Source organism: Solanum lycopersicum, chromosome 8 (genome assembly GCF_036512215.1).
Source record: "Solanum lycopersicum chromosome 8, SLM_r2.1".
Lineage (NCBI taxonomy): Eukaryota > Viridiplantae > Streptophyta > Magnoliopsida > Solanales > Solanaceae > Solanum > Solanum lycopersicum.
Genome location: NC_090807.1, coordinates 66,637,476 through 66,664,178, shown reverse-complemented (window position 1 = coordinate 66,664,178; position 26,703 = coordinate 66,637,476). Strand labels below are relative to the sequence as shown.

Below are 26,703 nucleotides of genomic sequence, written 5' to 3'. Positions count from 1 at the left end.
TTTGTAAATGTCTTGTGTCATATTGTTGAAAATGGAAAAAATTTACTTGTTGAAAATAGACCAAATTAACTTGTGTTTCATGCTAATTACGATTATGAAATATTTTAACAAAGTAATTTTTAATTTATCTATCATAAAAAATATCGATAACAATAATAAAAGGAGAAACTACCAAATAAACTACAGTGTCATCAAAAAATTGTCACTAATTCTTGTTTTTATAGTACAATTACCTCATGCAAGTCAATGTATATTTCAAAAAAATACTCCATTCGTTCAGTATTGTTTGTCATGGTTTTTATTTTTAGAGTCAAACTATAAAAACTTTGACTAACATTTTAAGATGTATTTTTTCATCATATTAATATGAAAAAATTGTAATTTATAGTACTTTTCATATAGTTTTAGAATATCTAATTTTTTTTGTTTCTAATATCAAATTAATGTGATCTAATTTATCTTTAAAAAAGTTAATCAAATTAACTTTCAATAAGCGCAACATGATAAATATTTCTGGCCGTATGTTTTTTATTTTAAAGAAAAAGATACCTAAAAATGGAAGTATCTAAAACAAACTATAGAAACAGAAAGAAAGCAATGAACATAATGTTTCTGAAAATAGAATATTTACATGTGCAGTCTAAACTCCAACTACCAGCCATTTACTATTTTATTTAATTCAGCTATGGACACAATATTTCACAAAAGAAGTAAATAAGATACCATAGAATATATGTAACTAATTAATTAAAAGGAAATTTTTTAGCCTGAACAAAAATACAGTAAGTAATTTCTTTCTATTTGTTATAAATCTAATATCTAGAAATTAGTCGAGGTATGCACGAAGCTAACTCAAACACTATGATTATCGAAAAAACAAAAAGAAAGAAATGATAAATAGAATTTTGTTGATATATAGTTTTGATTGATCAAACTCACATGCATGTCCTATAGTATAAGCAAGTTATATATATATTTCATTTAGCAATAAGCTCTAGCTATATTATAACATAAAACAATATATACTTATAAATTATTGAAAATTAACTAAAAATTACTATAATCTTAAGCTAACAATAAAGAGAAAAGACATTGATTAAGCTCTTTCAATTGATCAAAGTTCATGTTACGTATTGTTCGTTTTGGGCCATCAAATTAAAGCTTATGATTTGTCTTTTAAATATTACCGCGATAACATACGTCTTCATGTATCATGTGACATACTTTATAAAACTCTTCATTTTTTTCTATCGTGATAGCATTCGTCTAAGGTAACATGCACAACTTCTTACAAAAATCTCAAATCTAACATGTCCTTCTTTTAGATTTATCCTCTATCATTAGCGTCACACGAATAAAAGTATTTTTAATTTTCTAAGCACTTTTACGTAAAAGAATTCATGATAATTGGAAAAATGATTTTTTTTTTTTTGATATTATTCATGGACTATACGTGCAATTATGAAATAATTAATAATGCCTTTTTTTTCCAGTTTCTGTTGGATGGTCTTAATCTTGATAATTGAGAGGCTAACTAATTTTGCAGCTTAATTTAATTCTTCTTGTACCAATCCCAGAAAACAAAATTAAAATTGTTTTTTTCTCATTTGAGTTATTACAACCACACGTGATTCCATCACTTAAGTATCTCAAACACAAGAGAGGGAACAACAACAACAAATAATTTCACGAGTCGAATTTGAAAAAAGGTAAAACATACACATAACAGAAAGATTGTTTTCGATAGATAAGTATATATCAACTCAGATTAATACTAATTGTATTTTTTTTTTCAAATTGCAAAATATGAATATACTAATATTTGTTTCAATCACATGGCAATTATTTGGATGCATAACAAAATCACCAAAAACTATCACAAGAATTACCAACTATAGAAACAAAATTCATGTCATCATCACCCAAAATACCTAAAATGAAATTCCAAAATGTAGAATTTTCAATAATTGTATGATTCAAAATCACTTCATTTAATTATCTATATATACCCCATATATTGTTGCAACTACTAGCTATTACTACTTATAATATCCATCCACCTATCATGATATGATTCATCACCAATATATAATAAAATTAGAGTATATAATAAGGTCCAAAATGAAGAATATGATCACTTTTTTTTTTAACCAGCCAAATCATGAAGAAGTTGTGCTCCCATCAAGTTCCTATATGGCAAATTCTGATTTTCACTATCCAAAAGTGATGAATATTGAACTTGATCATGATCATCTCTTGGATAAAAAAGTGAACTTTGATGATTATGATTATGATGAGAGGGTTGTGATGAAAATGTAGTTAACCCCATTGATGATCCACCATGTTGTTGTAATCCCAATGTTAAAGAAACACCCCCACTTCCACCACCACCACCATGATGATGATGGTGATGATCACTACCATTAGTAGCATAAGCAATATTTGTTGAAAAATCTAGCTCAATCGCGCCAAACGATTGATCTCCACCTCTAATAACTCCATAGTTTTGATCATTTTTATCATGAGGGTGATGATTTATGATGGAAGATATGCATTCAGACTCAATTCTTACAAGATTTGGCTTTTGATCAATGTGTGATGATTGATGGTTATTAATTGTCATCTCATCAATTAGGGCTTTTGATCCATCTTGAGATCCAACATTTTCTTCTTCTTCTTCTTTTGTTTCTTCTAAGTACATTTCTTCCACCATTGGCTTCCATAGCCTTACCCTTGCATTAATGAACCAATTAGACACCTGCCCAACAAAAATACATTCAATCTTACGTGCATCACATCAAAGTTATATATACTGACAATATAAACAATTATACTATATGTACTAGTAAAGAGTATGAGTGGCGATAAAAATCTACATTACCAGATCACTTAAAAGATGACTATAAGTACAAACTGAACACAATCTTTTATAATATGTCAAAATGCTCATAATAATTCTGTCACTGTTAGTGCATATAACTTAAACTCTACATTTATATCAATGATGATAACTAGAAGTGTGTAGCATGATAAAAATGATAATTAACTGGTCGATAATGTAATTCTTTTTTATATTATCACTTTGTCAGTGCATATAACGTAAACTCGATGTTACACCTATATCATTAATATGTTATGGTGGAGAAAAGGACATGCCTGGCTTCTTGAAAGACCAGTTTGGCGAGCTAAAATGTGTTTATCAACATCACTTGGGTACCTGCAAGAATATATTTTCCATAAAGAAAGTAAATATAAATTGTACTTATACTATAGTTTATAATAACATATGTTGTACTTTCTATGTTATGTAACAAAATAAAATCAACAAAAATTCTATAGTCAGAGTAGTTATGATATATAGTATAGTTAAAACCGACAAAGGAAAAAGGAAAAGGAGTTACTGTAACAACAAATTGAGAGCAACTCCCAAAATATTTAGCTATTTTTGTGAACAATGATTGATGGCCCATAGAAAGATCCTTGGTACTACAACTACAAGTGGGGTTATATTATTTTCTTCTTTTTTAAAATAAAAAAATAATTTTTTTTTAATAATAATCTATCACTTAAAATAATAACGTTCAAATACATAATACACAATATTTATAATAACATATTCAGTGTAATACACAAGCAGAGTCTAGGAAGGATAGTATGTATACAATTTTACCACAACCTTATGATCAGGTAAGATACTATTATGATAAACTCTCGACTCAAGTAATAAAACAAATACAATACTTAGCAAGAGAACTAGACAAGTTCAAATGTATAATATAAAAAAAATATACATAATTTATATTTAACCAAAACAATATAGTGACATACCATAAGTTTTAAAAGGTAAGTTGAATTCATCAAATTTAAATTTTGAGATCGGACTTACGGGTGGAGAAAGTGTTCAAAGAGCCACGCGCGGAGGACGGAGACTGATCTTTCCGGGAGACCGCGTTGCGGTCTCCAAGGATGAGTCTCCATCATATTCATTTGTTGGAAAGCCTTTTGTTGCCTTAAAGTTTGATCAAGAAGTCTGAGTCTTGGTGTTTCACCTCTTGTTGAGCCAGGAATAAGAGTAGTAGTACTGTCCTTTTCTCCCATAGCCATTTTTGTGGCCTTAATTTGTGCCACAATACCATCTCTTAAACATCTAAAATGCCTTGACATAGCTCTTGATGCTAAGGCTGAGTAAACTGTTGCTGCTCCATTTCCAGCCACTGCTTCAAATGATGATACAACACCCTTCATTTGATCACAATAATGCTTGTACCTTCTATCCACCTACACATAATCCAAAAAAAATTGAATCTTTTTTGCCTAGTGAAGTATGAATAACAACAACAACATACGTAAAAAGTAGGGTCTGGAAAGGATAGAGTAGAGTACTGTATAGACCTTTACCTCGGGAGGCAGAGAGGTTGTTTCCGATAGTGTGATGAAAAAAGGAGAAAAGGGTTATAGAGAATTAATGGAATAGTGAAATTGTCACCATGTGGGCAATTAATGGAAAAGGGCATATTCAGCCTCAAAATTAGTTCACCAAGATTTTGAACAATTAAAAAAAGAACTTTTTTTCAACAATTTCATGTTAAAAAGAAAAAAGGATTGAAAGAATATATATATATATATGATATACCTCTTCAAGCATTTGAAGCAATTTTGTTTTTCTTTTTTGAAGTTCCAAAAGGTCAAGAGACTGTAAAAGTTGCTTTTTTGAAGTAGTAGCAGTAGTGTCATGTTGCTTTAGAAGTAGTTTTGAAGAAGAATGATCATTATTCTTCTTTATTCCAAGACTACAGAACTCACTGAGCAACTCCTGAGCTGGACCTAGATATTTGGAGTCCCTAACTTGATGATAATGATGAAAATACCCTTGTTGTATACTTGTAGATTTACCCAAAAATCCATCATGTATTAGTCCTTGTTGCAAATCTTGATGTCTAAGCTCAAAAGATTGTAAACCAATACTTGATGGATTTGATGAACAAAGAGATAATGAAAGTCCTTGACTTGGCCTTTCATTTCCTTCACAAGGGAAAACACATCTCATAGATGGATCATCAACAAGTAATGTCCTGTTATTATCATGATGCCATGAATCTTGATGACTAGTTGTTGTTGTTGCCAACATAGTTTCATGTTGATAAAATTGTTCACTAATGTTCTTAGAAGACGAAGGACCGTGATCATCATCATCATCATCAACAACAACACCATTGATCTTGTTAGGAAAATTACCTTTCCACAACACATGATGAGGATTATTGTTGTTTGGTGGAAACCCTATCATCATTTGATCCATACTAGAAGTAGTACTACTACTCAAATTGTACAAATCTGGATTTGTTTCAAAGTTTTGCAACTGATGATTCACAATATTGTTATGTGGTGTTGGATTTTGATTATTTGTATCTGATGAAAACCAATAACCAGTACTAGTAACCATTGATGATGATCTTGGTTTAATCTCTTCGCGAATAATACTTTCTTGATGATGACTAGCCATCTAGCTATATATACATATAAAGATCTCAGCTTTATAACTCTTTAAGTACTTTCATGATTCTGCAACAAACAAAAATCCCATCAAGATCTGCATATCTTTTATTAAAACAACCCAAAAATGGTAAAAAAACATCATAAGTAGAGTGAAGAACATCAAAAGGCAAAGATCAAGTGAACTAGAAATAATTTTTTTACCTTTTTTGAACAAAAAAGATTGAATTTTTACTTACTCAAGTGTTTGTACCAACATAGATGACTAGTTAAAAACTTCAAAGCAAGAAAACATAAGGTAAAAAATAAAACATCAAGTGAACTAAAAACTAAAAGGGGTTTTTACTTACCTTTTTTTAACCAAAAGATTGAATATTTCCACTAGTTAAAAACATCAAAACAAGAAAACAAAAGGTAAAGAATAGATCAAATGAACTAAAAACTTAAAGGGGTTTTTAGTTACTATCAAAGTTAACCTTTTTTCAACAAAAAGATTGAATTTTTACTCACTCAAATGCTTATATACCAACATAGATGACTAGTAAAACCTTCAAAACAAGAAAACAAAAGTTTTAAAAAATGATCAAATGAATTAGAAGTTATCTTTTCTCCAACAAAAAGATTGAATTTTTACACACCCAAATGCTTGTAGATTAGTTAAAACTTCAAAATAAGAGAACAAAAGGCAAAAAAAAAAAAAAAGAAAAAGAAGAAGATCAAATGAACTAAAAACTAAAAGGGTTTTTTAGTTACCATCCTTTATTAAACAAAAAGATTGAATTTTTACTCACTACCAACTTGTTTTTGCACATAAAACATCAAAACAAGAAAAGAAAAGGGAAGATCAAGAAATGAACCTTTTTTTTTCTCTGTGTTGTTTTTTTTCTCAAACAAAACAAGAAACATGGTGTACAATGAAAAAAAACATCCTTAGAAATTAGTGAGGATGATGAAAATCAGATGAAGGAGAAAACATTATGGATTTTCCAGAGGTTAAGGAGAGAGAGAGAGAGAGGCCTAAGGGGGTGTGTGATGATGACTTGTAAACCATGTTTTTTCATTGATATATGCTTTTTTGCTCTTACTTTCTCTCTCTCATGCAAAACAAGATAATCAATACGTACAAAATAGACTTCCTAGGAAGAAAATCAAATCAAATTAAAAAAAATACCCCTCTCCCTCTTCAATAATTAATCCTTAAATTAATTAAAATTGAATTCAATCAACGACAATAACATATTCGATATAATCCTATTAGTAGAGTCTAATGAAAATAATTTGTTCCCACCCCGTCTTCAATATATAATCTAAGTCATTATTCTAGTATTCCGACCGTTGGTGAAATATTTTTTTCTCGAGTCTAATAGTGTCTATCAGAAGCAACATTTCTACTTGTACCCTCATTTAGCTATACTATTGTTGTGGTAAGTTATACTAGTATTCTTTAATTGACACTTTTATTTTTTCAGTTTACTTCTAATAATACATTTTCTGTCTCAAAGTATGTGTCAATTTTTCATTTCAAGAGTAAAATTGACAAATTTTATAGCTTATAAAATTGGATTCGGTCAACTGATAAATACTATAAAAGTAACATTTAGATACACAGTACGAAAAACACTATAAATTACAATTCATCTCGTATCAATATAAATATATATATTTAAAACTATCGATCAAAATTCACATAGTTTAAATCTCGAAAAATTAAAAGATAGATAGGATCAAAGAGAATATTTCATATACACAAATATCATTTCATATTTAAAATCATATCAGTTATAACAAATATATTTTTCTTTTTCTTTTTTTAACTTCAAAATTTAGTCAAACATTTTCACATAAAATAATCTATATAAAATTCCAAGCTAGCTTTTTTTATTTCTCAAAGATATTAAAAAAAAAAGGTGATTTTGGAAGGTTGTAATATAGGACTATTCTGAGATATAATAATATTACAACTTTCCAAAATCCCATTTTTTAAATTTTTTTTGATTACTGTACTATATACTATATATATTATACTTCTATAATATAATAATAATCTTGAAACATCAAAAACTCATTATGTCATTATTGGTTAATTGTGTGTGTGTGTTTGGGGGGTGGGGGGTTTGTGTGAGTACCAAAAGAAAAAATTACAAATCCCTAGAACTGAAGCTAAGCTATAGTTTGTAACCAGGCTTTTTCAGATAGTGTTTTTTTTTCTTTTCTTTTTTCATTAGTCTGTTTCCTTCATTTTTTTGTGGGGCTATTACTATCTGATCAAAAATTCCAAAACTAGACCTTTTCAGAACAAGATTTTTGAGGGGGGTGGGGTGCAGGGGGGTATGTAAAAGACAGAAAAAGAGTAAGAAGAGTCAGCCTACTACTGGTTGGAATTAGATGCCATTAACATTGTGGCAGTGCAAAAATATTCCCAAAAACTATGGCCCTATTGTCATCATATGAGGTGGTCCTTTTTTCCAACTAATTCTAATTAAACACACCCCCACCCCCTACCCTACCCCTACCCCACCCCCCCTTATATTAAAGCCTTCCACCAATCTTTTTTCTCTATAATTTTTGGGACCATCATCTTTTTTTTCCTTCATATTTTCTCAATTTTCCATTGATTTTTTACAAAAAAAAGGACAATTGAGTGAGCAATTTGGTAACTCTAACTAGAGAAGTAGCTTAACATTGGACGGTTGATTACGTTAGGACAGATTCTATAGTATTTATGATTCTTGATGACTCAATAGGTCCTTATATATGAACAACATAACTTAATAATTACTTTTTTACGTGTTATAAACAAATAAATATAATGCGTAGAACTTGAAGCTCGATTTATATTGTACTTGTGAGTAAGTTTGTCACAACTTGTGGTGCTACTTATATGTTAAGTGTGTAAGATGTCAATGATAAAAAGTTAAATAAGAAGCTTCTCGTGAGATAGAGCTACTTGAACATCAATATTATTACACACAAATTTAAAAAAAAAAAAAAGAACTTGCAAGATATTTTTTCAAAAACATGTCAAAAAAGAATCTTAAATATTGGTAAAATTAGCTCTTCAAGTATTTTCAATGTGTGGACACTAGAGATATTTTTATAAAACAAAGAACATAAAGAAATCAAAACAAAAAAAGATTAAAAAGGCCAACATAAGACTAATAAAAGAGAGCCCTAAAAAAACAGTAACATTAATGTCTCTGTGTGATATCTATAGCCTATAGTTCATATGTTCGAGTTGTAAAATTAAATATTATTACTTATATTAATGTAAGTTGTCTATGTTATACTCTCTTGAGGTACACACTCTTGTTTTAAAACTTTATGTGAATATAAAAAGCTTTATACATCAAACTTTTTTATAAACTAAAGATTAATCGAATGTTTGAGCCAGAATAAACTATCTGCAAATATTGCACTCTCTTCAATTGCAACTCTTCACTAAAAAAATATTATTTTTCTATAGATATTTTCTGATAGCTCTTTTCATAAATACTTAGATTGATATATTTTGATAGCTATTTTCATAGATATTTAAATTGGATCAATGAAAAAAAAAATATTTCATAAAAAAAATTAGAAAGTTTATTGGTTATATAATATGGTTTATGAAAGTGGGGGCCAAATATTTTTTTTTTTTAAAAAAAGACAAAAATAATACTTGTTGAAAAAAATCACATGATGAATTTGGTTATATTTGGGTTAGCATTTTAGCTAGCTAAGAATCATACCCAGTGGGTATGTGCCCACGCTTAAATCACGTGCGTGGACCTCACTACTTTTTTATTCCTAACTTTAATTTTTGTCTTTTAAAGCCAAAGTGGTCCTCTTACGAAACTTTAACTTCTTCGTCCCCTGCTATTTCTTTCGTCTCATATTTATTATTTTTAGTTTGAATTATATTACAAAAATTAATTTTATTTATAAATATATCAAATAATTTGCATAGTAGTAGATTTAAAATTTTTGGAATTTAAAATTTTTGTATTGTGATTGGTCTTATTTAAAAATTTCATAATTTGAATTTGGATTATAGTTATTGAGTTTTGTTTAATTCGGAATGTATTTTTATAAAGTGATATTAGTGAGAGATAATTGTTTTTGTCTTATATAATATTTGGAAAATTATAAAAAGGAATTCGAAAAGGTGTTTGGCTTACAATCTGGTCCTTTTTTCAACTTGAAATAGAGAAAGTGAAGTTTGAAAAATTGGTTTTAATTAAAGTGTATTTCAAGTAAAATCATAATTTTCGCTCACAAAATTTTATTTTTTAAAAATAAAATTCATGTCTAAATATAAAAATGCCTTTTTTTATTTATTTTTGATCCACCTTCAAATATTTTCTTTTATAAAACATCATCAGATAATGTTCAAATGGCTTAAAGGTGTAAACTTACATCCGATCTATATATGATGAGTAGATAAATAGTTAAATGAAAATTCATTTTATTTAACGCGAACTCATATTATTTAAATTCTGAATAATGCTACTCTACTTACTATTCTCAATGCCTTTAATTTTTGTACTAATAAGTGTATATTCCATTGAGGGTATAATTTTATACATATAATAGTTACGAGAACGATGGCACAAGTGACATCATGAATGCACTAGTGTGGTTTAAGAACTATTAATTTTTCGATTTTGACTTAACTCGTTATTTTTTATATTAGAATCCGTTAAAATTTAAATTTAATTTAAAAATTTCACATTTTAAAAAGGAAAAACACTTTCTAACAAAAGTGACCATGCATTCACGAGTTAAAAGTATAGTTAGTCAAACATATTTTTTCTAATTTTTTATTTCAATTTCGAGAATTAACCAACGAAAAAATTCGTAGCACAGATAACTTACAACCTCCTCATTTTAACCTTTAAAGCAATAATTATATTACGACTTTTTAAAAACTCGATCAAACAAATTATTTAACCGGTGTGGCCTTGGGGGGGGGGGGGTTAGTGTATCAAAGGGTGTCTCTTTTTGCCTACGCAATGTTTTTATTGTATGCTTTAATGTGTTAGGCCCCCTCTTTTCTTTTGTAGGTCCATATTTATATGCACTGTTTTTATGTTATTTTTTGTATTATGTGTTTAATTATTTTTTTATTTGTATTTATCTAACTAAAAATAATATATATGTATATATATTTGATGTCAAAATTATATCTTGATATTGTAGGGATAATGTTTATCAGGTTTGGTTTGCTTTGTGGATCTAAATGAATCTTATAATATCTTTATGTCGATATATACATGTATGTGTTGAGAAGTATTGTTTTTTTCTACATTAATTCATCTCAAATTATAAAACAATATTTGTAATATTTATTTTATATCGATAAAGTTGAGTAATATGATGTAGCCTTGTGAAAGAAGACGTGTTTAACTTCTATATATTAATAATATCGTAAAATATAAATCATGTCACGTGAAAATAATTATAGAGATCTATTCATAGCTGATCAATCTGTTAGCTAAGTCCTTAGCTTACTTTTTCGGAGAATCTCAACTCATGCATTAATTTTACTAAAATAACCTCTTTTATCTCCCCACTTCCTTCTATCACGAATTTTATATTATCAGTATACATAAGTTAAATTAGACGAACATCTATGTCAAAAAAAAAAAAAAAAAAGGCATCAGTCAATAGTATACATGATTCAGTTATGTTTTTGGAAATTTCTTTTTGCAGCTGGAGTTATTTGTACCATGTACATAAATAGTAGTACTCTACTATATTTAACCCTAGCTATTTTTTTCTAGGTTTTATGTTTTTTAGTATAGTTTAGTGTGGTCCATTGGACCATCCTATATTAGCCTATGATATAATTGTAGTAGTAAATTTTGGTCTTGGAAAATGATTTACCTTTGGTTGACTCTCTGTTGGTAATAATTATAAAGTATAAGTATTATTATTATTATTTTTGAAATAGTAGTTGTACTACATGCAGTAATGATTGTAGCTTCTGAGTTCTGACCCTATATCTACATTTTATTAATTAGGATTAAATTTCATTAATTACCTAATAATTTTATGTATGAAATGTAATGATATGAAGTTCTTTAATTATGAGACTTTTATAAGTTTTAGTAATTTGCTAGTTCTAGCCAAAACTTTTTTCTTTGAGTTACTTGTTCTGTATTGTACATTCTAGTAGAGTATTGTTAATGAAGCTCTAAGTGATGCTTAATTGTGTTGATATTTTTTCTTTTATTTAATATCTGGTAAAAGTATTAGAGTTTGATTGATTTGAATTCCACATTATAATTTTATTTTTTAAACGATATTCTCAACAATTTTTTTTTTTGATATTTAAAGCTCAAATCTGATACTTTCAATAGAGAGTGAAGGATTCCAAATATCCTACCACGATATTTATTGATTCTTTTTGAATTTCTCTTTTTTTTTTTGGGCACATTTTTTTAGTTTCTTATTTGATTAACCACTTAGACTAATAGTACTCGTTTTAAAAAATTGTATTTTCAAGTATAATTTACTTTAAAAACTTGAAGAATTTATGTTCGAATTTACATTAAGAACTAAATATATTTGACTCTCATATTCCAAAATGTACTAGATAAACGGAGACATAACTATATTTAGGAGCTGTTTGGTACCTAGGGAAATAATATCGATATAAAATTCGATATTGTGATATACTAAAAATTATGTTGTATTTTTCATTTCGTGTATAAAAAATATATTTATACATGTATAATTTTATGGGGTAGTAGATATACTGAATATTTTTAAATAATTTATTGAGTGGTGTAGTAACTAGTAAGATATCCTTTTTAGAAATAAAAATTATAAGCTTAAAATATCCTACCTGCTTCTAATTGTCATCATACATGGAAGTCTTGTTAAAGCGATTATTTTTATCTGATCTTTATATTAAATTTTGATTAAATTAAATTTATAACGTAAAATTAAAAAAATACATTATTAAAATTTTTAAAATTTAATTCAAATAAAAATAAAAATATTCTATTCATTCTATCGTAATACTTACGACCAAACATTGCAGCTTAGAAAGGGAACTTTAGAAGGTAGGTGACACAGAATTATAAGTCACAAAAATTTCATCATATTAAGTCAACCAACCAATTCCTACGTTACAATTTAAAGTACCACAAGTTGTATATATGATTCATATTAAATCTTGAAAAATGTCATTTTCATACCACAATATTTATTTATTTTTTTCCTACCAACCCTTTGGTTTATCATTAATTAATATATATAATAATAATTAAATAAACACTAGATTTCAAAAACTTAAATTAATTAAAAACATTCAATCCCATGGTTGGTTCAAAATTATAAATTAATTGGTACGTTTTTTCTTTACTTTATGTCTTATTATTTGACTCAATCTTTTCAATAATGTTCACGTCAATCATAAGTTTTGTCTTCATTTAATTTGGAGATCGACTAAATTTAAATTTACACTATATTAGAAAAAACGATCATCTTCAACATTTCAAATTTGAGATTTTTATTTAAAAATGAAGAAATTTCAACCATCTATCTATCACAATTCATATTAATTAATTATGAGTTAATAATGATATAAAAATTGTTTTATAAAAGTATAAAACAACTACCTTTATTTTTCCCTACCATTCTTTTTTTTAATGATTTTTATCGTACGTTAGGAAAGATACATAAATATTTCCATGTTTCCCTCTTCATTAGCAAAAACTTGATTAACCCTAATATTATTTTTATAAACTTAGGGTTGTAATTTAGCTGATGAAAAGAAAAAAAGGTTTCATTTTTCTCTAGCTATCTTTTTCTTGATATACGTTTCTCAAAACTTATATATTACCGATCATATATTAATATATTTTAATCTATAATAGTAATTAACATATCTTTTTCATTAGTTTACTCATCAAGCAAAGCTAGGGCACACAGGATTCTTTTGCCAAAAAATTATACTATATATACAAGATCTATCGTTAATAATCATCTATGATGTATGTATAATAGATGTTAATCCCATTGAATTCTTCTTGTTTTACTTCTTTATTTAATGATTATGCAAATGATTAATGTATATTGTATATTTAAACAATGGAATTGATTATTTTTTTAAAATAATAAAATCTACTAGTATTGACAATTTGGCATAATTGTGCTTCCAAATAAAACATATAAAGGCGGTCCACGTAATAAAATTTTAATTTACATATAAATAGTGACATGGACATATTGCTTTTATTTAATTTTTATTTTGTTTGATGCTTGTTAAAACCAAAGTTTGTTTCTATGTTACATGACTGTCAATATTCTGTTTGATGCTTTAATACACTAATAAAAATATATTAACCTAATCTTAGTAATCGATTAATATTATAATTCAAAACAGGTAAATAAATGGTCCTGAAAAAATGATGTTTAAAAGCCACGAGACTTTGTTACGTGGCCAAAAGGATTATAAAAGTGATTTATATATATCTTATCGTTTTACAAATAATTTACGTATATTTCTGTCGTTCAAAACAAGTTCATATATATCTTTAATTTAATGGAAGTGAAAATAAATTAGTTTTAGATTATTTTCTTATTTTAATTTTTAAAATATCACTTAGAAATATATATAATCCTTCAAGCAAAATTTTAGGTATATTTCAATATTTCTTATGTATAAATTATTTTCTAATTTCTTTAATTATCATTATTTGAATTTCTTATTTTTATTTTTCTCTTTCATCCTTTAGCGTAACGAAAACAATTTAAAACTTTTTTCCGCTATATTATAACTTAAAACTAAAAACTTAAAACTAACTTTTTGCGGTTTTATTATAATTTAGTTTTTTATTTGTATAAAAAGTATTGAACCATCTATAATAAATTTTACAAAAAAATTAGTGAAATATAAATAAATTTAGCAATTAAAATAATAAATTTAAATTAGTTGTTGATATAAAAGAAGTCAAAAAGAATGTGTGAGGATTATCAAATATACCCCATATCACGATTTATATTTTTTTAGAAAAATTAATTTGATTTTTTTTTGTTTTCGTTCGAGGAAAAGAGTATATGTAAATCATTAGATAACAATAGAGTTATATATATGAGTCACTTTCATAATAAAGAGTATATAAACTCTAAATAACAAAATTGAGGGATATATCAGATATTTTCCCCTTATAAATGATTCTAGACTTATATTTAGAGTTTTTCTGGGGTTAATAATGCGAAATGAAATCACCCTAACGCAACGCGCAAAACTTAATAGATTTAGCATAAATTATACATTTATATTTTAAAAATCTTTATTTTTTGATATATACAAGTTATAGATCTAGACTCAAACAACTTAAATTATTATAATTCAAAATTTAAATAAATTTTAAATTTAATTTTTCACCTAATTTGTGCATGGTAATGGTACTTACACACACGTGGAGACACAAAAAGGAAGCAAGAAACAAAGTCCTTTTCTTTAAAATTATGTAAATGAAAGTGAAATAATATGATTTTGATATCTTAAAACAAGTTGGAACTTCAAATATGATCATATTATTATTGCATCTTTACTATATAGTATACAATGTAATTGTCATACAGTTATTTATAGACAACAATATCCCCATGCAAGTGGGATATATAACACTTTCACTATATTTATTTTTTTGTTTTGTTTCTTTAAAAATACTTTTTTTTTTCTCCATCAAGACATAAGTAAGAAAGCAAAATATTTGAAGGTGATGCTCATATTCTCTTTAATCTTATCTACTTTTTTATTTATTTATTTTTCAATTTAATTTGGGGTGACCACTAAGAAAAGCAAGAAAATGACATTTGTTTTTGTGTTCAATATCAACATCTTTAAGCTTCTAATAGTTTCCTACAATAATAATAAGTTATATAAATTGACAGTGTTATAAAGTTTTACTTTTTTTATCATAATTTAATCGGTTATAGTAAATTTTCATGACTCTATTTTTCAAAGTTATTGATAGTTGACGGTTACATTATCATTGTAGGTCAATATATATGTGTTAGTTAATGATATAAAAGAAATGTATAAATCGTATACAACTTGAAACTTTTTAAAAAGAATAGTTAATGGAACAAAATTAATTTTCTCAAATACACATATCATCATAAATGGAATATTCATCTTGAATTGACTGTATTATTTTTCCATTAACAGCAAAAGAAAATAGTTTTTCAACTTCCTCATAATTGATACATTAAATTAGGTTAAAATATAGTTTTTTTTGAAGCTCTATAGAATTTGATGTTATAACTACTCTCTCACCGACTCAAAATAAGTGTCTGTTTTATCTAATTTATGTCATTAGGAAAAATAATATAATTAAAATATAATTTACTAAATTATTCTATTAATTAGAACATTTTAAAAGAATTTAACACTATTAAAAAATAATTTATTAATATAAGAATATAATTAAAAATAATTATTATTTTATTACTTTAAGTTTCATATATAGATATTTTCTAATCATAAACATTTCTCGAAAAATATTTTCCTCAACACTACATACTTTTCGGGGTGTGGTATATTTTGGGCCAGGATAGAACTTAAAGAAATGAGAACATCCAAATACAAGTTTTGAAAATAATAATAAAAAAAATACTCCTTTCAATGTTTATTTTAATTTATTTGTCATACTTAGAAGCTTAAAAAAATTAAATATGACTTTTAAATATTAACTATTGTACCGATATAACAAATCACTGATTCGATTAACCATCAAAGTATCACTTCTTCACTATTCAATAGTTTTTGTATATAACAATATTTAATATTAGTTATTTTAATAAAATTATTATTTTAAAAAGACTTTACCTGAGCGGCTAAGCCAACGAGAGTTTATTGAAAAAATAATATCTATCTCTTCGTAATGTAGGGACGACATTACATATACGCAATTTTTTATAAATTTTTCACGTATGAGATTATAATGAATAGATTATTTTTATTGTTATATTGGTAGAAAATATCACTTCTAGGTGGTTCAAGAAGTCACAAAAAGAAACATATTCCTACGTATTTCTCGATTTTGACATCTATACACGTTAAATTTTTGTCATATGTGCATAATACAAGACTATACATATTTACAACATAATATCACACCACATTGAAAATCTTGTACTAATTTTCCACAAAAATAGACTAGCTAGCTATACTTATTGATTGATAGAAGTTGGTAATAATAATATTAATTAATTTATATTATAGCGAAAGTCCATTAAAAAAATGACTTTAGGAAAATATCGCGTAACTCTTTCCGCCAATGGTTAGTATCCAACAATTGTCTCTAGAATGTGTGGAATTCCTTTTTTCCTTTTGTTAGCCAATGGGATGACAATTTTTGTGGCCATTAAATGAAAAAGATTGTAGCAAAGAACAATCAACACAAAGTCAAGTTCACAAAGCAATTTTTTCCACACTTCTTTATGTGTGGGGCTAATTTTTGTTGAATAAATAATTAATATATATATATATATATGACCATTTTGCGGTCCATTATTCCTTTAATTGTTTTACATAATTCACATAAAAAAAAAACTAGGTTATAATAAGTTTTTTTTTCCTTATATTAGATGAAATATAAGTCAATATTGTGTTAAATTTTATTTTATTTTTTGAGAATTTGAGCTTATTAATCGTGCCATCAGAATAATCGTCGAGTAAGATTTTAGTTTTTATAGCACAAATCAACAAATATTTGTAGTAAACATTGATCAGTTAATGATAATGATATGATATTTTTCTTTTTACGCTATTATTATATATAATTTAACCGCGATGTTCGCTTTTTTCCTCCTAAAGGAAATATCTCTTCATGAGAAACATTGACCAAAATTCCTAAATGAGAAAAGGGGTTGGTGGATGTAAGTCAAGTTTCCTTATCTTTTTTTTTGTAGAAAATAATATCTTAAGTAACTTGAAACTTCAAATGCTACAAGACATTAATTTCCATTTTAATGGTCTTAATCACCTTATTAATATACAATTTTATGCCAAACACAAACTAGAGATAAATCTTAAATCTTTTATTATTGGATCGAAAAATTCCAAATATGGTTGGTAAATTAATGTATATCTTGAAAGTATTAATTATTTTGTTAACAAGTAAAAACTTCGATAATTAATTTGAGTTGTGATACGATAATTATAATCTAGTCTTTCCATCCATAGTTAGAGATATTGGTCCAACTTATAATAATGATTTTTTTTAATTATTATTATTGGAAAGACCGCCTTCAGAAATAATACTTGCAGAGTCTAATTTAAATTTAATAATTTTGATACAAAGATATCAAACACCGAGTAATAAGTCACGAAAATATTAAGAGGAAAGCAATCTCCTATAGGACTAAGGTCAATGCAAATGACAAAAAGAAAATCTTAAACAATTCAATATAAAAAAGAAAACAATTTTTTAAATTTATCTTTTAAAAGTTATTTAAACTTGCACGAATCCACCCTAGAATAATAATTTCATAGACAATCACAAGAAATTTCTTGGGAAATTTTCTAGTAATGACAAATTTAATCTGATTCAACCATTTTGTTTTTATTAGACATTTCTCTTCAATTTACTAATACGTGTACCTTTTATTTTATTTTTTAATGGATTGAAATTAATATAAAACTAATAACCCTTATAATTAATAAGAAAGAAAAAAAAAGTATTTTAAGAGTAGTTTTCCTCAGTATTTTTTATTGGGTGAAGAAAGACACAACTTAAATGGAAGACATGCTTTTATCAAATTAATTATTATCAAGTTATAAATTAAAATGTAAGTTAGATTCGATGTCAATATCTAACGGGACTAACTATTTTATAAAGTAACAAGGCGAAGTATAAATAATTGAGTTTTCAAATCAGCTATCAAAAAATAAAAAGTCTCAAAAGATACGATTTTAGATAATTTTCCTATCGTGAATTGGTCCTTTGAATTTAACTTAGATCCAGAGTTAATTTTCTTATCATTATAACAAGATTTACTCGATATCGCACCTAAAGACAAATTCAATGTCTATTTTCTTTATCATATGGCAAAGTTTCTTGCCTAATTACATATCTTCCCATTCACCAAAAACTTGAAAACTATGCATTTGTATATAAATTCACTCCATTGTATATAGTTCATAAATTTAAGAATATTCCATTAAATGTTAAAAAAATATACCTCATATATTAAACACATGAAGGGGCACATCCATAAATAATTCACAATTATTATATGAAGGACAAAAGGCCATAAAAGTAAACAATATCTAAGGACACATTTTTCTAATGTTTTAAAGGTACATATATATATGGCCTAGCTAGGCAAAGTAAATTAGGGCAATTATATAATAGATTGACTATAAGTCAACTTATTATACTATATAGTATTCCCAATCAATAATAATTGGGAGATTCTGATATATATCTTCCAATGATTGGTACTGTTACCAATAAAACAGTTCATTGTATAAATGTCAGCATATTTGTCCAAGAATGTGTCTTAATATAATCAACAATCTCAAAAACATACCTAAAAATTTTCCTGCAAAAAGAAAAATATATATTATAATTATATTTTTTAAAAAAATAAGAGAAAATAACTCAAGGTTATTGTTGCACTTGTTAGTATCCTATTGTTCTTTTATCCAGAAAAAGAAAAAACAAATTATGCCTTACTTGCCTAATTTGAACCTTTAATGAAAGAAAAGTGTGAATTGAAGATTTAAGTTTGATGTGTTTGATTTTTGGGGTTATTAATGTTGAATTTATTATATTTTAAAAATTATGATTTTATATAAATATTATTTGTTATATATATGATAAGTATATAAGCTTTGCATTATAAACACTAAGTTTAGATGAATTTGGTGTTGCAAGAGTAGTGCACATCCACGATTAGTGGGGTCTGAGGAGAATATTGATGTGTATGCAGAGTCTCACCCTATATTATTAAGGTAGAGATTAGAAAATGTTATCTTCAACAGACTTGTAAACAATGAAGAAGAGAACAATAAAAAAATAATACGACAAAAATGTGATTGCAAACCAGACTCACAATTTTATTTTATTTTTGGGGTTAGAACGGAATAATTATACTATCAATTCTTCAATCTTGTAACCTAAAATTAAACGTTTTTCCTTTCGAATGAGTTGGTCTTTAGCATTCAAATTTATGTCTAGAGGGTCATAAGTGATAAGTTCTCTAGAAAGACGCGGACATGCATAACTTTTAAAATATTATGATACGAAAATATAAACTTATACCCTATAAAAAATATTGTTTGTTACGAGGGGCTAAGCGATAGAAGCTGAGTTACTAAATTGGGCTTGGATCTCTAGTATGAATGGATATCATTCAAGCCCATTAGAAAAAGAAGTGAACAGATCCAGTCCAATAACCTTGCTGGACTTTGGTATAAGCCCATTAGATTAAGTGGGCTCGATTAGTAATACTGGTAAAATTAGGTGGGGTTACTCGATTTTGAGTCGTTATCGTTTCAAATATAATTTCTAAATAACCCTTTTTAAAAAAAATGTCTGTATAATGATATTACTTAACCGTGGTTAATTAACGCATATAATCATTCCATCAAATTATTTAATTACAATAAATTACATCGACTTAACGTAAACATTCGAACGAATAACTATTTACATAAGTTAACGTTAATGTGTCACAAGATCAAATCAAGTCCATATTTTACACCTACCAATCTACAAATGAAATTACTAATCAACAAGCAAGCTTTAAATGATTAAAAAAAATTCTAAATTCTTGTTAATGTCACAAATTCATCCTCCACCTCACAATTGTCCTCCTAGATAAGGCAAACAAATTGCTTGGCTCTTTTTTATTTTCAAAAAATTACAACAATACAAACAGACCACTAAAAATCTCATTTCTTCATCATACAATATACAATATATGCAGCATCATTTGCATAGTACTTGTCTATTCAATATTCTATATTCAGTCCAACTAATCCAGATTCATATAACATCGACTCATAACATGAATATAGCCCTTTACCCATAGTTTCTCGATCTCCTTGAGTTTCAATTCAAAACCTCAAGTTAAGAACGGAAGAACCTCATCCATCTCATCCCACTACAGTACTCTTTCGTGGTTTGATTAATTCAAATTCACATCTCGTAGCCTCAAAAGGGAGAAATAACTCCTTACCCTTAATTTCTCAATTTTCTGAACTTCAACCCAAAACCTCTACTTAAGGACTTAAGATACTCATACATCTTTTCTTTATAACCTTATTATCGAGAGCCAACTTGCATACACCTCAACTAACTCCGCGAAATATCTATCACCTCCCACCAGCAACAGATAACCTCACACATCTCATCCCACTACTTGGTCTTGAGGTTACATAGCTAAAGAACATTTTGTTTTAATCAAGATGAGTAACCTTTTCTCCAAGATTTATCCACCCTCTATCACAATAAATCATCAAAAGCTTCAACAAAATTCTAGTACAATAAGATGTTGCTCCAACTCCAATCATGATGAACATTCTAGTACAGAACACAATGGTTGGATACTTAATGGTTTCCCAGAAAAGAACCTAGTACAACATCAACATGGCATAGTAAAACCACCAAGACCAAAGAGAATCATTCTTGTTAGACATGGAGAAAGTGAAGGAAATGTTGATGAAAGTGTCTACACAAGAGTGGCTGATCCTAAAGTTGGATTAACCGAAAAAGGCGTAATCGAAGCAGAGGAATGTGGAAGGAAAATGAGAGAAATGATTGAGAAAAATGATGGCAATGATGATTGGAAAGTATATTTCTATGTTTCACCTTATAAAAGAGGAATTGAAACATTGAGAAATTTGGCTAAGTCTTTTGAACGTTCAAGAATCGCTGGTGTTAGAGAAGAGCCACGTTTGAGAGAACAAGATTTTGGTATGAACATATTTTGTCCTCCTTCTTGACTTTACTTGTTTAAATGTCCTACATTGATCGAAGAAATATGATCTTGGATAATCTTTAAAGATCGTTTCTTTTAGATAGTATCAGAGTTAGGTTCATTTTGTTTTCTTGATTTACATAATGTTGGAGTTCTATGTTGTGTTGTTCGCGCTCTATATGTACAACTATGTATAGATAGTGTATACTTTTATACTTATCTATGCACTACATATAGAGCTGAAGTGTATTGGTATTGCTCGTAACGTGCACCTAATACACGTCATACGTTGTGCTCTTACCACTAGACCAAAGCCTCGGAGAATGTACATTGTCTTTGCATTAACTTGGCTTTGGTAGTAGTATTATAGCTACTTATGAACTGTGTTTATGAAGGAAATTTTCAGGATAGAGAACAAATGAAGATAGAGAAAGCTGTTCGAGCTCGTTATGGTCGTTTCTTTTATAGGTTTCCTAATGGAGAATCAGCAGCAGATGTTTATGACAGAATCACAGGTGTGTCTAGTTTATCTTGTAAGTTTTTTTTGTGTGTGTGTATTTTCCCTCTGTTATGTGCTCGTTACGCCCTTGTACCTTTAGTTGAAGTATAGGTCGTTGATTCTAGAAGACTAGTAATCGATAGGTCAATTCTGTTTTTTGACCTATCGCGATGGAAGCCTCACTATCTTTGTATGCTTTCACCGCCCTGTTAATCATTAAAAACTGTGGTTGTGTCAAGCTTGCAGGGTTCAGGGAAACACTTAGAAGTGATATTGACATAGGAAGATTTGAACCACCTGGTCAACAGAGTCCAAATATGAACCTTGTTATAGTTTCACATGGACTTACACTAAGGGTGTTTTTGATGAGATGGTATAAATGGACTGTTGAGCAATTTGAAGGATTACATAATATGACTAATGGTGGCATGATTGTTATGGAAAGAGGCTATGGTGGAAGGTAAACAAATACTATTTTGATGAACGATACGTTTTGGTCAAACTTCCAAAATCTGTTCTTTGAATCTTAAAACTTCAATCCCTCATGGATCTTGACGTTTTTTCGCGGTACTCGTGAATGTATGTAGGTATTGTTTGTCAATGCATCATACAAAGGAGGAGTTACAGAAATTTGGAATGACTGATGAGATGTTAATTGATCAAGAATGGTAACAGCGTTTATTTTTTGTGATTTGATTCACTTGGGGGTTCTTGTTTATCTATTTTCATTGATTTTTTTTTTCTATGTAGGCAAAAGATAGCCAAGCCAGGTGAACTAAACTATGATTGCTTGATTACTGGACCATCTTACTTTACTCATTTTGATGATGAAGACAAGATTTTTGAGTTGTAAAGAGAGGAGTTTGAGTATAAAAGAATTTTTCACACTACCAACGTAGTTTTACCTGTTGTAACTAGACATCGGACATTTTACCATGTTGAAAACAGGCTATCAATCCATGTTTCCTGTAAAAAGTTACATGTAATTGACTCTGATAATTAAACGATTTTATGTTTAGTTACATGTTAACACACTGCTTCAACAAAGTACATAAAATCATATAACTGGCTATAATATATGTTTTCATAATGCCATTACCAAATATGTACCTTAAAAGAAAGGCTGAGCACTGAGGAAAATAAGCAAATTAAACAACTATGATGATAGGTTCTGGACTGAATTTGATATGCAGAGCAAATACCTTTCATGCAAAACAAAGTTAGTGATTGGAAAGTTAAACATCAAGCAACAAGGTAATCTTCAGCAAATCTGTTCATCAAGGAGTGAGAACATCGAAAACCTTCAAAGTTCACACCGAGGAATATGGTGCTACAAGTATTCACGCGAGGGAAAAACAGTGCATCTAATCCTAACCAAACCGGCTCACAAAGGGCAGACATAATGAATTTCATTAGCAACCAGAAAGGCAAAAATGATCAGTCTTGCTTCCACACTTGCCAGCTGATATTCTCAAGATAGAAGAAGACCTAAGACACTATGTTGCTGCAGTCCTTGGAATTGCCATCACGAAACCAATAGTAATTTCCCGTAGTCATAAGTAGTGACAATCGCCCTTATGTCTCAAATAACCTAAATTGTCAACTTGCTTGAATTGATCATCCATATCTTGTTATACTGAGGATATGAATACTACCTGTCACAGAATCGATCAGCATTCAGGAAGTCGCACAACTTTTAAGTAGGATGACCCTTTGTGATAAAACCACTGATTTTGGAAATTCAGTCACAGACAGGAGAGCTCTACATGGGATCAGCAAGAAAAAGAAATTCTCATATCACATGACACCTAAACAGAAAAAAAAGTGTCTGCATTCTTTCCAGATTAAAAACCTTGGATCATATGATCATCTCTGTAAGTATGACTCTGCGGTATTGAGTTGTGCTACTTGTTTCAAAGTAAGAAGACAGTAAAAACTGGTATAAGATGAGGACTGAGGAATAGCAAGAATCGAAACAAGACAATCACAGAGTGGTTGTGGACCTCATCCCATTCACAGATTAAAGTCTCAAGAGTTCTCAATTGTTGCAGTCATGACACGCATTTGACGAGGGCGTTCAGGCTCACCATTTCGCCTCCAGAAAGACCTTCTCCACCAAATTTCAAATCCCCTCTGGATATTTGGGCAGTCATCTCCAGAGTTCAAAAATCGATCAAACCAAGACATCAGAATATCTTGCTGCAACGCCATCGGTAGGGTCAGAATAGTATTGCTGAGACCATCCTCAATTAAATGCCGATCAAGACCTCTTGATGCCCTCCTCATCCATCCAAAATCCTCATAGAAAGGCACTAACCATGTCTGCAAAAGAGAGCACCTAGCATCCTTGGAAGCTAGTAATTGCCCTTTACCAATACCAACAAACAGTCTAGCCGTGACTCTACTAACCTCATACCTATGGAGTGCAGGCACCTTAGAATGTGCCTCAGATAATTCAGACTGAGAAGCCCAAGTCCTCAAAAAATCTTCAGCTATCTGTCTATCAATCAAGATATCCAAAATCCAATGTAGATTATCAGCCTGTCGTGCAATCTGACCCACATCCATCATGTCTGCATCTGCTGCCCGTAAAAAATGGTGGCGGAGCAATTGCAGGCATGCATTGCAAGCTGAATACAATGACTCCTTCCTCAAATCATTATGAGATGAATTCTCATGCAACATTTTGGATACTAACCCTTTCATCTCTCGTCTCGCCTTCTCATCTTTCCCTTCAAGAACCACATGCAATAGCTTGAGAAGCACTTCCTCATTCCCATTTCCACTCTCTGTTCCCGACGTAACATCAAGAGATACCCTCCTTAAAACTTCCCCAGCACCTACTCCTTCAAGACGAAGCTCAGACAACAGTGAAGCTACCTTTTCTTCTTCGTCCTCAGCCCAAGGAGCAGCTTCCAAGTACTCCAGGCACGATAACACCCCTGCGTCGAACCCAATTGCAGCAGAAACCTATAAAACAATATAATTAGCTAAGGTAAAATACAATTGCACATTTCTATTCACCCGCCTATGTGTATGTGTCTGAGCATAAAGACTAAAGTTCATCTCTAAAAGATTTCACCATCCTAAAATAAAGTGGCACAGAAAATCAACTATCCCATCACATAGCACATAGCAATATATTTGCAAGCAATTTAGATGCAGGCACATGAATTAACTTTTGGACACAAACATAAATACATGGGCTAATGAACAAAGACGATAACTTTGACGCCTAACTTCTATTCTCAGCTCAAAATTGAGCAAGTATATACTTAATATTGAGGTCACACATCTATCTAGCTAAGTGATTTCAACAATGATCAACCAAATCAGTTAGGGTAGGTTATGTGAATCCTCTATTTCATCAATTCAATCACAATTTACTTTAAAAAGAACATTTTGTCGCAAAATCTTGTTACTAGGCTATTATAGAACACGCAAAAGTAAATTTAGATGCATAAGCATTACCTTTAAGATCCCAAGGACTTTGGGAACATCTTCTTTCATGAGCCTTTTCCTCAAATCCTTGCAATACATCAATCTCAAAGTCTCAATATACACTTCAATATCATCACAATCCGCAATCTCAACAATGTAAGGACCTGAATTTCTCTGTTGCTTTACCCATTTCTCCGACAACTTCACAGCGAAAAAACGACTATGAACCACCAAGATCTGCCTATGAACATTCATAGCAACACTCAAACCATCCTTAGAACTCAATGTCAACTTCACATCACTCGAACTCGAATCATTAAACTGATTCCCTGGGCTTCTACAAGCTAAAAGATCCAAAAGTCGCTGTTGCATTAACGCCTGTTTGTCCAGTGGTACAAACGAAGCCGGCTTCTGATTTGAGCATCCATTCGAAATGGGTCCGTTAATTGTCGATCTCGTAATACATTCAGGTTCATTCGCCATCATTTCGAAAAGGGTCGGACTCGAACGAGTCTTATCCATAGAAGGTGGCGGTGACATTGGGTTCAGCAACCCCGCAGTTAACGCTGAGTTGAATTTACTAAAAGACGACGGAAACCCTTCGTGGGTGTTGTTATTTGGGATCGGAGTACCACCTCCTCCACCACCGCCGCCGTAAAGGGTACCGATAGATTCCATAACTCGAGGAAACGTCGTCGGCGAGTATCGGATCTTGGTATTATCCGAAATGGAAGAGGAACAGGATGAAATGGGTTGCGTCGGCGACGGCGAAGGTGATTTAGAAGCAGGACAACACCATGAGTTGTCCGGTGAAACAATAGTAGGTGTATCAACTTTACGGGTTTGGTTGAGGCATTGTGTCGAACAGTTGGTGGGCGAATACTGAGAAGGGTTTGTAGAAGCAGTAATGGTGGTTTCACGGCAACGTCGGCGTTTGGGTTTGATGGGTTGGATTTGGAATTTGAGATTTGTAGAAGTAGTAGTAGTAGCTGCACTTGCAGCCATATGGTAAAATCAGTGTGGGTCTTGGTAGTAGTAATATTTTGTGGTTTTAGTTTGTCCCTATTAGGACCTAAAATCTCATAGCATTCATCGTCACACACATGCATATAGACAACATCAACAAAAATAGTGACTAATAAAATCTATACGTATCTGTATTGGTGAGAGATGGCATGTATCACGTGTAATAAGTTTGACCGAGCATAGTGGTTGATAAACTTGGCATGTATCTCTGTTGGTGACAGATAGCAGGTATCACATGTAATTAGTTGAGTTAAGATTGATAAACTCGATAGTACATGTGTTAGTGAGAAACAATAGGTATTACGTATAATTAG

The 26,703-nt window shown here is 29.4% G+C and overlaps 3 protein-coding genes across 5 annotated transcripts; 1 reads left to right on the top strand and 2 right to left on the bottom strand.

The window, feature by feature from the left end:
* Positions 1–1,915: 1,915 nt before the first annotated feature.
* Positions 1,916–6,941, bottom strand: BL3 (bell-like homeodomain protein 3). 3 transcript variants are annotated; one of them, XM_069287626.1, is made up of 5 exons: positions 5,844–6,941; positions 4,634–5,562; positions 3,887–4,278; positions 3,157–3,217; positions 1,916–2,758 (listed from the first exon to the last, which is right to left on the bottom strand). In XM_069287626.1, exons 2-5 carry the CDS (start codon positions 5,501–5,503, stop codon positions 2,147–2,149), a joined length of 1,935 nt encoding a protein of 644 aa, XP_069143727.1. In that variant the 5' UTR covers positions 5,504–5,562; positions 5,844–6,941; the 3' UTR covers positions 1,916–2,146. The 3 variants fall into 3 exon arrangements, with proteins under 3 accessions (XP_069143727.1, XP_069143726.1, NP_001266274.1); XM_069287625.1 differs by having other exon boundaries at positions 6,351–6,762; NM_001279345.1 differs by lacking the exon at positions 5,844–6,941 and having other exon boundaries at positions 2,147–2,758; positions 4,634–5,443.
* A 13,411-nt stretch (positions 6,942–20,352) lies between these two features.
* On the top strand, positions 20,353–22,952 carry LOC101249946 (phosphoglycerate mutase-like protein AT74). Its single transcript, XM_004245529.5, has 5 exons — positions 20,353–21,419; positions 21,819–21,938; positions 22,169–22,382; positions 22,510–22,590; positions 22,673–22,952. The coding sequence occupies exons 1-5, from the start codon at positions 20,912–20,914 to the stop codon at positions 22,773–22,775; spliced, it is 1,026 nt and encodes a 341-aa protein (XP_004245577.1). The 5' UTR covers positions 20,353–20,911; the 3' UTR covers positions 22,776–22,952.
* A 151-nt stretch (positions 22,953–23,103) lies between these two features.
* On the bottom strand, positions 23,104–26,602 carry LOC101250240 (BTB/POZ domain-containing protein At1g63850). Its single transcript, XM_004245530.5, has 2 exons — positions 25,394–26,602; positions 23,104–24,892 (listed from the first exon to the last, which is right to left on the bottom strand). The coding sequence occupies exons 1-2, from the start codon at positions 26,366–26,368 to the stop codon at positions 23,951–23,953; spliced, it is 1,917 nt and encodes a 638-aa protein (XP_004245578.1). The 5' UTR covers positions 26,369–26,602; the 3' UTR covers positions 23,104–23,950.
* Positions 26,603–26,703: the final 101 nt, after the last annotated feature.

What these genes read in the sequence shown, in the direction of transcription:
- BL3 (XM_069287626.1), bottom strand. Translation starts at nt 5,503, where the DNA reads ATGGCTAGTCATCATCAAGAAAGTATTATTCGCGAAGAGATTAAACCA. An exon ending in TGCTTCAAATGCTTGAAGAG is followed by an intron (nt 4,279 to 4,633) that starts GTATATCATATA and finishes GATTATGTGTAG; the next exon opens with GTGGATAGAAGGTACAAGCA. An exon ending in TTTGAACACTTTCTCCACCC is followed by an intron (nt 3,218 to 3,886) that starts GTAAGTCCGATC and finishes ATATTCTTGCAG; the next exon opens with GTACCCAAGTGATGTTGATA.
- LOC101249946 (XM_004245529.5), top strand. Translation starts at nt 20,912, where the DNA reads ATGAGTAACCTTTTCTCCAAGATTTATCCACCCTCTATCACAATAAAT. An exon ending in TGTTTATGACAGAATCACAG is followed by an intron (nt 21,939 to 22,168) that starts GTGTGTCTAGTT and finishes TCAAGCTTGCAG; the next exon opens with GGTTCAGGGAAACACTTAGA. An exon ending in ATGTTAATTGATCAAGAATG is followed by an intron (nt 22,591 to 22,672) that starts GTAACAGCGTTT and finishes TTTTCTATGTAG; the next exon opens with GCAAAAGATAGCCAAGCCAG.
- LOC101250240 (XM_004245530.5), bottom strand. Translation starts at nt 26,368, where the DNA reads ATGGCTGCAAGTGCAGCTACTACTACTACTTCTACAAATCTCAAATTC. An exon ending in AAGTCCTTGGGATCTTAAAG is followed by an intron (nt 24,893 to 25,393) that starts GTAATGCTTATG and finishes ATTGTTTTATAG; the next exon opens with GTTTCTGCTGCAATTGGGTT.